General features: G+C 39.6%; 1 protein-coding gene across 8 annotated transcripts in view; it reads right to left on the bottom strand.

The window, feature by feature from the left end:
* The window catches only part of COBL (cordon-bleu WH2 repeat protein), a 268,039-nt gene that overhangs the window by 62,355 nt on the left and 190,764 nt on the right, over positions 1 to 14,920 (bottom strand). For 6 of the 8 annotated variants that reach the window (XM_045004528.1, XM_045004533.1, XM_045004532.1 and 3 more), the window contains 2 exons: positions 13,141 to 13,270; positions 9,469 to 9,642 (listed from right to left, as the gene is read on the bottom strand). In XM_045004528.1, coding sequence (XP_044860463.1) covers positions 9,469 to 9,642; positions 13,141 to 13,270 — 304 coding nt within the window. The remainder of the gene's footprint in view (positions 1 to 9,468; positions 9,643 to 13,140; positions 13,271 to 14,920) is intronic. The other 2 variants (XM_045004534.1, XM_045004535.1) reach the window with 1 other exon arrangement.

Genomic DNA, 14,920 nt, shown 5'->3' with positions numbered 1-14,920 from the left:
ACCAGGATTCAATGGCTGGAAGCTGAAGCTAGACAAATTCAGACTGGAAAAAAGGTGTAAATTTTTGACAGTGAGGGTAAATTAACCACTGGAACAATTTACCAAAGGTCATGGTGGATTCTCCATCACTGGTCATTTTTAAATCAAGACTGCCAGTTTTTCTAAAAGATCTGCTCTAGGAATTATTGTGGGGAAGTTCTATGGCCTGTGTTAATACAGGAGGTCAGGCTAAATGATTACAATGGTTCCTTCTGACCTTGGAATCTATGAAGAGCAGGTGTCAATGTAATTAATGGGCACATCAGAATCAGGCCCACAGATTTCATTTTACATTCTCACCGCCGATAGGCATTTGATAAATGGCATGGGCATATGTTACGTAAATAAATATATCATATGCCTGTGCAATTTATCACAAATTAGGACTGGATCACATACCCAGTAATCCAGCTCCTCTGGTACTTATTCTAACTTTCCAAACCCATGACCAGCTTCAAACAGTTGACAAAATAAATAAAATCAAGTATCAATCTACCAGAGAGAGGTTTCCTCCTTCTTCTTGCAAATACGAAACTGGAATTTTCTCCCCAAATTACACCTGCTTGAGGCCCAGGATGAGTAAGATTCAGTTCTGGACTGGAGATAGATTTTCTACACATAACAATATAATGAATGTAAGGATTGGTATCTTGTAGCCCTACCACTGAAAAGGCATAATTTCTAGCTTCTCAAAGGGAAACACAGCTATCATTTCAATCTTTAGAAAGGTCTACGAGAATGGACCTTAAAACTATGACATTATGTATAAAATATATTTTAGTGGTTTATAAAACCTGTTACTTTTTTCTCTTCCTTTGATCCTTGAGCAAATGGACTGATGGTTCACAGATTCACAGAATATAAAGCCAGATGGGGTCACTGTGATCATCCTATCTGACCTCCTGCATAACACAGGCCATAGAATTTCCCTGAATTAATTCCTCTTTGAACTAGAATCTATCTTTTAGAAAAAAACAACCAATTTAATTTAAAAACTAAAAATTGACAATGATGGAGAATCCACCACAACCCTTGGTAACTGTTCCAGTGGTTAATTACCCTCTCTGGTAACAAAGACACCAGCTTTTACAAGTGGAAGGATACTAAAATAATCTCTAAAGACAATTGAAAAGTTCTGTAAAACTCATGCTGATAAAAATCTTTCCACCACAGCACATCATCATGTATCACAACTCTCTTGAACACTAGGCTGAAAATCTGTCCTGTTCCTGTGCAGTTGTGCTTGCAGATCTCAGGGAAGCCCCTGCACCCTCTCTGATACTTACAGTACAGGGCACTGCAGAATTTGATTAGCTATCATATGTATAGTAACACATATAGGTAACCAGGGCTGCCCAGAGTGGGGGGCAAGTGGGGCAATTTGCCTCAGGCCCCGGGCCCCGCAGGGGCCCCCATGAGAGTTTTTCGGGGCCCCTGGAGTGGGGTCCTTCTCTTCCTCCAGGGGCCCCGGAAAACTCTCGCGGGGCCCGGGCTCCCGGAGCTTCTTCCGCTCCGGGTCTTCGGCGGCAATTCGGCGGCGGGGGCCGAAGACCCCAGACCCCCTGAATCCTCTGGGTGGCCCTGTAGGTAACACACATTCCAACACAAAAAAACATTATGAGAGCCTTGGTAACAATCTGGGACAACATGAGCTCCCTCTGGTGGTTACAGTAACACTGGACAATTCCTATGGTGGTTCACCAAAGCCTAATCTGGAGTAGTTAATGAATGCCTACAACTCTACTGTATGCAATACAAGTTGACTGGCACTTGGCATGTCTCAAAACTGGATCCATCATGATTTAAGCATCTCCCTATGGTCATTTTGGCACTGACTTCTCATATGTATTGGAATTCAAATCATTGAGTTATCTTGTGATTTATAAACTATCCACATATTTCTCCCCTCCTTCCGTCAAATGAGTCATTACATTTTCAAACACAGTTCTTTTTACCATCCCAAATTATCTGGTGCTGAAGGAAAATATCTGGCCAATCCTATTTGGTGGAGAAACAAAATGCTGAGCAAATTAAATCCACACCATTTCCCATTCATTTTTCAGCTTAGTATGAGTTGACAAACACACTTTGTTGGAATTCAATAGTCCTTATAGTCAATTTGGTATTAGCTTTCCCATGTAATTCTCATTATGTTTCTACTGCCCTCATGGAATAATATGGGCAGTAAAACCAACCAATGTACACTTCCACCAATGCTAACTTGAGACACTACCCTAGTGAATAAAGGGCCTGCTCCTGCTCCCAGTGAAGTCAATTGGCAAGGTCCCATTAACGTCAATGGTTCAAGATAAAGGCCAAAGTAGCTGTCATATGTTTCAAAGACACTGGGCTAAATTCTTGTTTTTAGCCAAAACTTTTTTTACTGTTGAAAACTTTTTGGTTTTTGGAAGTTTGGCTGGAAACAGAAAAGCTTTTAGTCAAAAAACCAGAAGTCTTCCATTGGAGATTTTCGTTTTTCAGGGTTCCAATTTTCCAACCCAAAAAACCCCTGATTTTTTTTTGAAGAATGCAGACACTTTCCAGGAAAAATTTTCTTTAGTTTAAAACCTAATTTTCCATTGAACAAAAATGTTTTTGACCAATCCTACTTAAAACATACCAGGCGCAACTCACGACTGCATTACTCTGGTTTTATACCAGTGGAACTCCAGGGATTTTAATGTAGTTACATGCAGTGTAAAACTGCAGTAATGGAGACTGATTAGCCCAACATTTTGTGAACATTTACAAAGTTTTAAAGAATGGAGAATTACAATGAAACCTGCACAAAAGCCTCTTTTCTTAAGAGACTTCCCCAAAGTACCTTACAATATACTGAGTAAAATTTTGCTCTATTTTTTTAAAAAGAAGACTCTGCAGTATGTGTTGATTCCTTGAGTGGGTTCTTAAAACAGGTGTAACTGAACACATAATAGCCACTTTATCCTTAAGACCTGTCAAAACTCTTTCTCATCATATTCCACCCTCTTTGTAGGAATACTCTGCTTTCTTTCTCCTCTTTTTGCATACCTGGAAAGGATCCAAAAGGCATATGATTTTGCTCAGGTTAGAATAAGAATTTTGTGTGATGTAAGTAAGGCCTGGTCTACACTGGCGGGGGGGTTCGAACTAAGGTACGCAAGTTCAGCTACGCGAATAGCGTAGCTGAACTCGAACTACCTTAGTTCGAACTACTTACCCGTCCAGATGCAGCGGGATCGAAGTCCGCGGCTCCCCCGTCGACTCCGCCACCGCCGTTCGCGGTGGTGGAGTTCCGGAGTCGACGGGAACGCGTTCGGAGTTCGATATATCGCGTCTAGATGAGACGTGATATATCGAACTCCGAGAAGTCGAACGCTACCCGCCGACCCGGGCGGGTAGTATAGACGTACCCTAAGAGTCACATTCTCCATCACACTCATTTAAATAACAAACATCTTAAATACCTGTTGCCCATGAAGGCAGAATAGGGTTTTGGGTGTGTACGCTGTTTCAGCTCATAAAACCCATGGTTATGATCCAGAATGAGTAAAAAAATGTGCTGGGGAGCCGTTTGCATGAACAAGTGTCCTCAGTGCAAAGAGTTTTAGGTGGGTGTGATCCTACCAACAGTTCATATTTTAACTATAATCATCTGCATATTCCTTTTGTAAATGAAAAATGAAGACCTGCAGAATCAGATTTATCTCGAGCAAACAATGTTTTGAATCTTGTTACAGAAATATGACAAATATTTTAGTTTCCATAGTGTGTTTGTAGAATCAAGAAGAAATTAATCAAAGTAAGCATTAGTTTGAAAAGTAAAAGTAAAGGCTATGAATTAATGTACTTGGTACTTATCCTCAGTTTTCTGTTTAGGCCCATTATAGGTTCGACAGACCTTTAAGGTTTCTATTTTTAACTCAGTAACTTGATCAGTGGCCAAGATATGAAAGGAATCTTGGACTGTAGGCTATGCTCACTTTCAGGTCTATCCAGATGGCACAAAATAGCTGCAATAAGGGAAAACATAAAATGCTTGGGAAAATGCAGACTGCAAAAGGCCTAGCCTTATAGAAAAATGAGCAATTGTACTAGAACCTTTTCAATAAATTTGTAAAACAGATTGCATGTAAGGAAAAAAAATGTGAAACACTGAATCAAATTAAATATTGACCCAAAGCAACAAGAATAATTTGTAATGAAACAGACATATGAATTGGGAATCTTTTTGATGGTGATACGTATCTGTATAACACAGGCTTCAGTTCTGGAGAATACACTTAACAAATGAGTGTGAAACAAAGCCAAACATAATCAATATTAATTAAATGAAGGTGTGCAAGTTCAAAAAGAAAGGAAGCCAAGGTTTCAGTCAGATAAAAGGAGCTCTTCTAGCAGGGAAGGAAGAAAGGCAACGGAAGAGTCAGGGTAGCAGAGGCAACGGGAGGCGTCAGAGGTATGAAGGTCATAGGATGAGGCAAGTTCTGTCAGACGTGCTTGGTGTGTGAAGGGAATGATGCACAACAATAAACTGTTGGGAAAAAAGTAAATGGTAAAACATATAAACATAAGTGAAGGCAAAAATGAAAGAATGGCTAGCATGCAAACTAACCTTCAGGGTTAGCTTTTTAAAAGAGCCAAATCTCACTGAAATTCAATGGCATTTGGGTATGTAACTCCCATAGGCGCCTTTGAAAATCCTAGCCTGGATTCGTGGGGCCAAATTCATCACTGAAAAAGCAGGCTCAATTCCTCTGTAGTCAATGTAACAACATGCATAGATGCTCAAGGTGCACGTGACATCTGGTTTTCTGGAGTGAACTTTAATACCCATGGAAGGTGCTAGGTTGACAGTCTGGGAGCTCGAAGTTCTTTATTTAGTCACAGGCCAGGCATGGCAGGAGGAGTGTCCAGACAAGCTTCCCTATACTACCCTTTCAATGCACCTTAACTACGTTCTAGGGACCATCTCTAAGCAGTGAGAGGTAGCTCATTCTCTAGGCTCACATAAATCTTAGCATCTTATGCTGAGAAAAAAAACTGGGACATTGATTATTTGCAACTGTTGTGAGATGTGTGTGATGTCAACACCTCCCTGACTAGCAAAACAGCCCACAGAGTAGCCCACTTCAGAGTAGCCCACTTCACTTCAGATCTAATTTACATGTACTCAAATCTTTACATCTATGAAAAGATGGCTTCCCCACTATGGATGTCTCCTGTTATTTTTATTTAAATTTAATAAACTTCAGTCTTTAGAAATTGTCCTTAAAGGGCTGACAATACCAGATACCTCCACCTTAAGTTACTGAATGGAGGTGCTGAAGGTGTTTGTAGAACTGTTCACTCTCACATCTGTTGTCATTTATGGTTATATGAGCTATGCCACACAAGGTTTTCATTAAAAAAACAACACACGGGATGGGAGGAAAGAGGTACCTTATCAACTCCCTGTTCTCCTCAAACAGAATTGAATTACCAGTCAGCTAGAAATATACATCTTGGTATGTTATCCATATAATAAAACTGGAAAATAGGCTTGCAACCCCTCTCCCCCCATTTTATGGTAATGGAGGATATTTGACCATTGTATGGTACTTTATTTTTGCATAGAATGCAAATTTTGAGTCAAATTAGGATTTCAGTTTATGGGTTAGGTGCCTATAGTTACATTTTAGAAATTTAATACGGAACCCGGCCCTTGTTGCTGTTGGCTCCACTTGGCAGAAGGGTTACAACTACATCAATTAATCATCCTTACTCAGTAAAAACTCTTATTGACTTCACTGGTATGCCAGCCTGCACAAGAGGGAAGAATAGATTTCAGGATCCGACCCAATAAGAAGGTGAAATATTTATCCATTTTAAACTAACTTTTAGTTCTCTATTGTATTTTTATTTTGTGGTCCATAACATGACAAAATAAAAAGATACCATATAAAGGACACAGGAGTAAGGCTGCTATTCAAATGGCCTGTTTCAAACCATTTTAAGAAAACATACTGTAGTATCAGCTCTAAGTACAGCATCCTCTACATGGCATAACAGATAGCTTGTTAACAGCTCATTCATTAAGAACATACAAATTATGGGGCAAAATCAAACTCCATGCAACAGATGTAACAGAGTCTCCATTTGTGAACTACAGTCAAAACTCAACCAAACTCGGAATAACAGGTCACAACAGCCAGATTAATAAGTTAAGGGAGGAAAAAGGATCCCACAAATATAACATTTCAAGACATGCGTACAAAACATATATCTCTCTCTACTGGTGCAAATATTAACAAGAAAGCTCAGTTAATGACAATAAGATTAAAGAGCAAAAATCATGTAGAACAATTGTACTGTTGTTTGCAGAAAACACTCTTACCATTAAGGCAGAAAAGCTCAAATATCTCACGAAAGGCCCTATTCATGAATGACTTACGCTCCACATAAGTTTGGGAAACTGTGAAGAGTGATTTCCCCCCCAACCCCCATCTAACGCCTACAAAATGGCTATTCTTCAATATAGGCTTGTTGGAGCACAATGGGACAACTGTCTGGTTGGCGGAGGGGGGGGGGAGGGAAATGAAGAAAGGGATGTAGTGCCTGATAAAGAGGTGGCAGAGAATAAGGGATAGGAATGTAACTTGCCACAAATGATCACAGAGTTTGAGCTCTAAAACAGCAATCATGAGAAGACAGGCTGAGGTGGTAATTTTCCTGGTCAACATTAGAAGGATATGATCCTTACCAGCGTGAATTCTTTTGTCATTTAGGAACAAACTTACTTTCCATTAATATCAGGCATCAATAACTTATTCTTCCTCCCACATTTTTAATGAGAAAACACTTTTATTGTCTAAATCTAAATCTATGCTCTTTGAATCGTCTGCATAGGTCCTATCTGCAGTGTACAAAGCATTCTCAGGCAACAGGACGTCATTGCAAACTCATGTGTGGTTCTAACCCACCCAACCCCTCAATCTTCTCATTTCCTGTCTTTAAGGCCAATTTTCTCAAGCTTAGGTGCTTAATTTTAGGCACTTAAATAAAAGTGTCCTGACCTTCAAAGGCTCTGAGCACTCACAACTTTCACTGAAGTGACACTGAAACGCCTACACTTGAAAATTTGGACCTAGTACTCTGGTACATATAGCAGTTTTTAGTGACCTTTTAAATGAGTATTTCCATTTTTGGAAAAAGCTGATTTTCTTCATTTTTGCAACATGTGCAAAGCCCCCCTGGGCTGCAGTGTCTATTATCATGCCAGGGCAGCCACAGTAAAGGATGTCAAGAAAGCATGGGTGAAATCCTGGCTCCATTGAAGTTAATGGCAAAATTCCTATTCACCCCATTGCTTATGAATTCAGAAGTGGCAGTATCAGAAGACAAAGCAGGAGCACAGAGTAGAAATGTACTTCCTCCCACTCAATGCTGTGAAACGCTCCCCGCTCCACCAATGGAAAGGATAGTTTATTTGTTGAAATTTGCGAAGTTATCTGTTATCACCATCAGAAAAGGGGGATTTCCTCGTAAAATAGCTGAGATCTGTGTTTTTGTGAATGGCAGACAAGACATCACCATTTACTTCTATTCAGGTTCTTATTCTGCATCTCTCACTGTGGCATCTGAGCAACTTTTTAGTGCACACTAAGCAATGTGGTGCCTTCTTTCTCCTTTTCTCTCCCCAGGAATAAAGTTGTGCGGGAACTGCAGAAATTGATCAAGAGCACATAAAGTATGTATATGTATATTTCTAGGGGAGTACAGAGTATAAATATGAAGGTGCAATAGGTGCAGATTTGCCCAGGTCCAATATTGAATAAGAGTCCTTAAAAGATGTACTAAGCTCTGCTTCCTTGATTTGGATAAGCTGAGGATACTAAAAGCTCATGTAATGTTTCCATGTAAAAGCTTAAATCAAAGACATTTAGCTGGGATATCACATTTGTTTAAGAACAAAATGATCCGACGGATAAAAATCAGAGGAGAATTGATTAAAATGCATTTGATTGCTAGAGTGGAGCGGAGGACCATTGCAAAATATTGTAAAGATAGGAAGTCAGTTGAAGCACAAATATTGATTAAAACAAGTCCAGAACAGATCTTTAAAAAGAGAACCACTGTGTACAAGCTGATGGTATCGAACCAAAAATCGAATTACAACAAGAATTTTGTTCATACATTAGTAGGAATAAAATAGGTTAATCCACATTAACAGTTGTGTTTTCTAGTAGCAGAAATCCTTCACATAGAGACTTTTTCCTCCTTCCCCCCTTTATAAAACTTGACATTCTACATCTCTTTACCTAAGATTTGAACAATAATGCATTGGGTTTAGCTAGTGGGCAACTACCCCGCCCAACATTTATACATTAGGTGAAGATAGGGTTGCCAGCCCTCCAGGAATTAAAGATTAATCTTTAATTAAAGATTATGTCATGTGATTAAATCTCCAGGAATACGTCCAACCAAAATTGGCAACCCTAGGTGGAGAGCTACTTAGAGTATAATCTTTGCAATGAAAGCTTCCCAGAGAAGGATCTCAGTGGGATTAGCAGAGATACACAACCCTTTATGTGGTTACCAAACAGGCTCTGATGCTGCAAGTTATTGCATCTGAGAGGACACTGCACCTGTATAGAACCCTGCTGGTGTGTGTGTGTGTGTGTGTGTGTGTGTGTGTGTGTGTGTGTGTGTGTGTGTGAGAGAGAGAGAGAGAGAGAGAGAGAGAGAGAGAGAGAGAGAGAGAGAGAGAGAGAGAAGGGGGGCTTACCCATGTGGAGTCATTTGCAGGATCTGAGTCTTAGATCATGTACCAAGATTTGAAAACAGTCAAGTCTATATGATAACTCTGAAAATACAACCATGTTTCACACAAATAAGGAAGAGTGGCACAACTATCACATTGCATTGTCTGATAAGATTTCCCAAGGGAGAGAGTGCACCCAGGGCTAGTCAGGAGGCATTGGAAGATGTACATATTAAGGTGAGTAGACCTTTAACAGTACATGGTGGGTGTGACTGATTTTCTTGAAAGGGGATTTCAGCTTGCAAAAGCTTGGGAAATACTAGTCTGATAGATTACAGTGGTTGCTCAATAGTTTATTGCACCTCTATGTTTTTGGATGGAGGGGGAGAATGCTCATGCAGAAACAAATCAAATACTAAACCACACATTTCTGCTTTGAAATGCATGAAACTGCATGATTTGATAGTCATATTTACACATCTCCATATAAGAGCTAAGCAGCTGTAGCAATATTATCTATAAGCAAATGTTTCATTCACCTCATATTAATTAATCATATGGATATAATGCATTGAGCATTTCTAAAGAAGAGGCTGGAAAAGAAAAACATGTATGTCTGGAGAACAGAGAGGAAAGTCTGGAAAAGCTATCCTTGACAATAACCGCTAAAAGAAATGAAAAACAAATACATAGATTTTTAAACATACGTTTAGGTACCAGGTTTGTTGGTGCTGTAACATCTGGTGCTTCACTGTAATAGTCAGTTGGATCCATAATGTCTGTATCAGGAGGAGGGTAAGGTGGGGGTGGGGGAATCACTAACTGGGGTGGACCACGTGTGTTGCCTCTAGGAGGCTTTTGTGGCACCTGTCGTCCATTACCTACAGGAGGATCAATTAGCTAGTTACTTTATTGTCAAGTCAATTATTTGTATGTTTCTTTTAAAACACACAGAAGTGTGTGTATTCACCTGCTCCCCCCCCAACCATCCACTCTGTCTGGGTCTGATTCTGCTCTCACTTACACCAATGTAAACCAGGAGAAAGTTGACAGATATATGCTGGTGTTAAATTTAGCTACATGAGATAAGAATCAGGCCCAATATATACATGTATGGCACAATCTATACACATCAATCAGCATAAATCTCAATTGCTGTTTTGGCAGATAGTAAAACACACTAATTTAAAAACACTATACAGAAAATATCTTCCTGAAGGTGGATTTTTAAAAAAATTGTTTCTCCCTTAGACACATAGACTTTAAAGTCAGAAGGAACCATCATGATCATCTAGTCTGACCTCCTGCACACTGCAGGCCACAGAACCTCACCCACCCACTCGTGTAATAGACCCCTAACCTCTGGCTGAGTTACTGAACTCCTCAAATCATGATTTAAAGACTTCAAGTTACAGAGAATCCACCATTTGCACTAGTTTAAACCTGCAAGTGACCCATGCCTCATGCTGCAGAGGAAGGCGAAAACCCTCAGGGTCTCTTGGTCCCTTGGTCTGACACAGCCCCACATCTGTTGAGCTATAGGATACTATGCAAAACTATTTCCCTAACTCTTTGAGGAGGTAGGGGAATGGTGAACGTTGGTATTTCTGAATGGATGTGCTATTTGGGCTTTCATTTTCTTTTTATAGTTTTTTCTTTTCGGCTTTGACAATGGGCAGAAGCTGCTGGTTTTGTTGCTGTTTCTATGATGGAGTTTCCAACCTGTGTCAGAAATGCTTAGAACCTCAGAACAGTACTTAATTTAGTATCATGCATACTAAATGGAATAAATGGGTGTCCTTTACATTATTAGACATATTAATAAATACCAGCAGTGTCACATCTTGCTTGCAAATGATTGTGGGTAAACCCTGGAGATGTTTGGTCTTGATAGAAGCCAGATCTCTCTCTCTTCTTTTGGAATAAGACAAAGAGACGAGATAATTCATAGGTCTGAAGAACATGTTCTCCATTTGTGATAGTGCTGGAGTCATACTCGGCTACCACTAACATTCTCTTGAAATCCAGCAGGCCCCTGTGCCTTCTGACCGTATCTCAAACTTTCTTCTGTGTTTATGGGAAGGCTCCAGCTTAACCAAACCTTAAGTGGAATTAGTGAACCACTAGGAATAGCTCTGAGCTATCAATCAGCCAACTTCACCCAAGCCTCCACAAAGGATTTAATTTTGGCACTTTAGATTTCTTCTTACAAGGCCTTCAAAGTGTGGTCATGCATGCATTAGTGCAGCAGTGTAGTGGGAGCAAGAAGGCTGGAAAAGATTTAACTGAATAGGGTTTTCATAGACTACATCCAGCTGATAAAGGTTCATGGAACAATTTAATGTCCATAAGTATGCTGAACTCCAGTGACGTTTTTGACTGCTTTAAGAGAATTAGGCACAGCACTTTGGGGTCAGTATAAGTGATTTGGTGTTAAATATTTGATCTGACCCGTTTGCCAGTTTAAGAGGTTTTTCTCCATGATTTTTACATTCCGATTAGTAGGGTCAGGGTGGGAGGAGGTATTTTAATCTGCCCCATCATGCTGCTGACTATTTCCTGTAGCAATTTTTCTCTATACAGTCTTGCTTTGTTCGCTCCTTTCTTTTTGCTTCCTGACACATCTGTGCTGTCTCATGGTTTCATAGTTAGCGCCCCAAAGAGAAGCTGTTTTACCAAGCTTCCCTCATTATAACATTGTGTGTCTATAATTATATTAATCTAAGACTGCAGCAGAAAATGAAAAATATATAGGAGATTATTATGCGACATATCCTTAAATCAGCAAAGCTCCAGTAAAGTTAACTGAGCTGTGCTGATTTACAACAACTAAGGTTCTGGCCAAAAGACACCTATCTATATAGCTGTGGATAGAAATAAGTGTGTCTGTTCTGTTTTATTTCATCTGTAACATTTCAAGCAGTGACATAAAATAAAGTTAACATTAACATAGTTAAAACACCAAATGTTATCAGTAATGACTTGTGGTTTTCAAGGGGAGGCATTGGGAATGACAGATTGTGACATCCGCAATAGTTAACAGGCAGCCAATTTTCTGAAAACGATTGTGCTATATTGCACAGCGATAGCATTCTCCTTTGCGAGTTTAAATAAGAGATGTCAATGGAGTCAAATATGTTACAGGATAATGGACTCCTGCTGCTACATAAATGCTGACGCATTAAATGTGAGGCATTTACTGAAAATAAATGTTGAAACAAAGCTAAGAGGTTTCTTTCTAAAGTGTGAAGCATTTGTAATGTTAGCAATTATACATGACAGGGTGTTCATTTATGGTATCATATATGCAGTCTTCAGTGCTATGTGAAAATGCTGAGGTCGAAGGTGCAACCTGGAGTGTACCAAGTGTACTGTAGCACATTTTAAATGATTCCCTTAATGTACTGGATAATGAGTTCCAACGCAAGGGGTTATTAACTCATATCTTTCAGAAATCAGTTTTTTATCTAAGGGAATAATCTTGCAGTCCTCACACAGACAAAACTCCCAGTGACCTGAAATATCTGGAGGGCTTTTTCTCAGTTTCTCTTTCTATCTGTGTGTGAGTAAATGAGTTATATTGCATAAAACTGAAAACTATAATTTTCTTGAGGTATGTATGAAATTTATTGCAGAACCTATCCGTTCTTTTCTTGCACTGATTAGCTAAAGACTCTATTAATGCAGATTCATCTCAAACAGGACTGAAGACAAGAACAAAACTTTATGGAACATACTCCACTGCCATAAAACCATCATGGGACAACGGAAAAAGTGTATTCAACAGTAGCAAGGGCGATGGCTTTGAAAACAATGGGGCAGCCCTTCAGCTGGTGCAAATTACGATAGGTCCATTGAAGAGAATGGAGCTATAACAACTGAAGTGTAAGAACATAAGAACGGAAAAAAAAAACAACCCAACCTGTGTGGTGCTATGTCAATTTACATCAGCTGAGAATCTCCCTCTCTCCATAGAAGTCACCCGTTGGGTCCAAACTCCATTCAACTGGGGCAGGGGAATGGGCCGGGAGGGCATCTTCAGAAGGGCATAGTGTTGGCCTAACTCTGTTTCCACTGAACTCAATGATGAAACTGACTTAAATGGGAGGAGAGTTGAGCAAAAGCAGAGCGGGATTTTCCAAAGCACGTTTAAGTGTCATGCAAAAACATTCTACTCACCCAAGCAGTATTATTCACCTTTCAAAACTCTGTGAACCTCAAACACTTAATTACCAGACTTTCATTCTTTAGGATAAATATTTTTACAGATTACATAGTTTCCAATGCAAGGGGCCATTTTAGGGAATCTTCAAATAGCGAGCAGTGCCACATAACGCACATGCATTCAATTCGAGGAAGAAGAGAAGAGAAGTGCTTACCCACTGTGCTCTTCCTCTTGTCTTCCTTTTCTTCTGTTCTGTTTGGCATGACAGGAACAGGAGGAGTCGGTGGTGGAGGGGCTCGTCTCTTTTTTTTCTGTAAATCATTCTGTGTTGCCCCTTGCGGAATCTAGCAAAAAACAAATGGAAAAATTCACATGGTGAGGGATGTAATGTTAGGTTTCCTGCATTATCAGTAACAGAAATGCACAGCAGGTCACAGAATTTGTTTCTTACATAAATGTACTTCAGCTCAGAATATTGCCATGATGCTTTGTAATGAAAGTCAGTCCTAAACTAAAAGGACATTATAAGGTAAGATTGGAAGAGAAGGGAGGATATAGCGACTCAGTAGGAGGAGTTCCAGTCTGCAAAAGTATGTGTATTTGTTGATCCTGGGAATTAATGGGCCAAATATTCTCAGATGCATGCTCCTGAAAGGTGTTGGGTGCATAAAATACCCAATCCAAAGTTCATTGATATCTTTCTATTGGCATCTATAGCCTTTGGATTATGGCTAACTACTCGACGTTGTTCATGTAGGGCCTGATTGGCTCTCATTTTCCCTGATTTTCTTCTCAAACTAGTGTAAATCAGGAGCAATCCCAGTGAAGCCAATGGAGTTACACTGGTATAAGTGGGAAAAGAATCAGATCTACAAGTCCTATGTTATGTGGCCAAGTGCCTACGTTGGAATGTTGTACTTTTCAAGCGAGCTTTTGAAGATTTGGCTGAGGTGCTGAGACTTCAAATAAAGGCAAAATGCTGAAGTTGGTCAGTCATGAGTTAAAAGCTTATTAGATCCTTTTACAAAAAACAAACAAACAAAACCAAGTGACTAGAGTGTTGTTGGATGGCACAATGTTTTCTGCAGTTTATTGGAATATGGTTGTGTGTGTGTGCATGGCTTTATGTTATTGACGACCCTGAAAAATTTACTGGAAACAGGTTAGGCTGTTATATGTCCTCCATTTTGAATCTTTGAGTGAATAGAGTGTTTGTGAGGTACTAATAGCACGAGGCTGAGACAAACTTAATATAGACAGCAGCTATGGAAGCCTCCCATACATGCAGCTCTGCCTATGCACCGTCATCATCACTTGCAATACAGCTGCTATTCCTGTCCTGAAACTCTACTGAGCAGAAACTACCAAACATGCTGGGGTGGAAAAAAAAGGTTATGTTTATGAACCTGTATATTTATTGTGGAGGATGACAATATAGCAAACAATATCTTCACAATGCTAAAGGCTACTTTCAAAGTTTCAGCTGAGCAATCGCACGTGAAAACATCTTTCGTAAGCATGCAGTGCATCCTGACAATATCTGGGATACGTGACTGAGTTCCTAACGAGGTCTATGAAAGAGTAGTACCCAATTTAAACCAATCTTCTTCCACAGTGCCAGCAAAATCCTTCCATGTCAGCTCAATCATTACTGTACTTTATGGTAAAGATCACGTGGTAAAAATATGAAATCTCGACGCAGGTGCATCCAGACAAATAAATGCTAACGAAAACATCTCCTAACACCACAAGCTTTGGTGTCTGGAAAGACCAGCCCCAGGAATAGTGCATGGAAAATTAGTAGAAGGAAAAAAATTCTCTACATTAGTACTTTGTCTGGGGATCATTTTCCTGATCCTTCTAGCAACTTTATTGCAGTGGAACACTATACTCTATTAATTTTAAAGTTCAAGAAATTTTACATTTCCCCCCACTTCTCTACCATATTTAAATCTGGTTTCTAGATGCTAAGAAAAGTTTATATAAGCCAGGGA

Source organism: Mauremys mutica, chromosome 2 (genome assembly GCF_020497125.1).
Source record: "Mauremys mutica isolate MM-2020 ecotype Southern chromosome 2, ASM2049712v1, whole genome shotgun sequence".
Taxonomy (NCBI): Eukaryota; Metazoa; Chordata; order Testudines; family Geoemydidae; genus Mauremys; species Mauremys mutica.
This window is presented reverse-complemented; position numbering and strand designations above follow the sequence as displayed.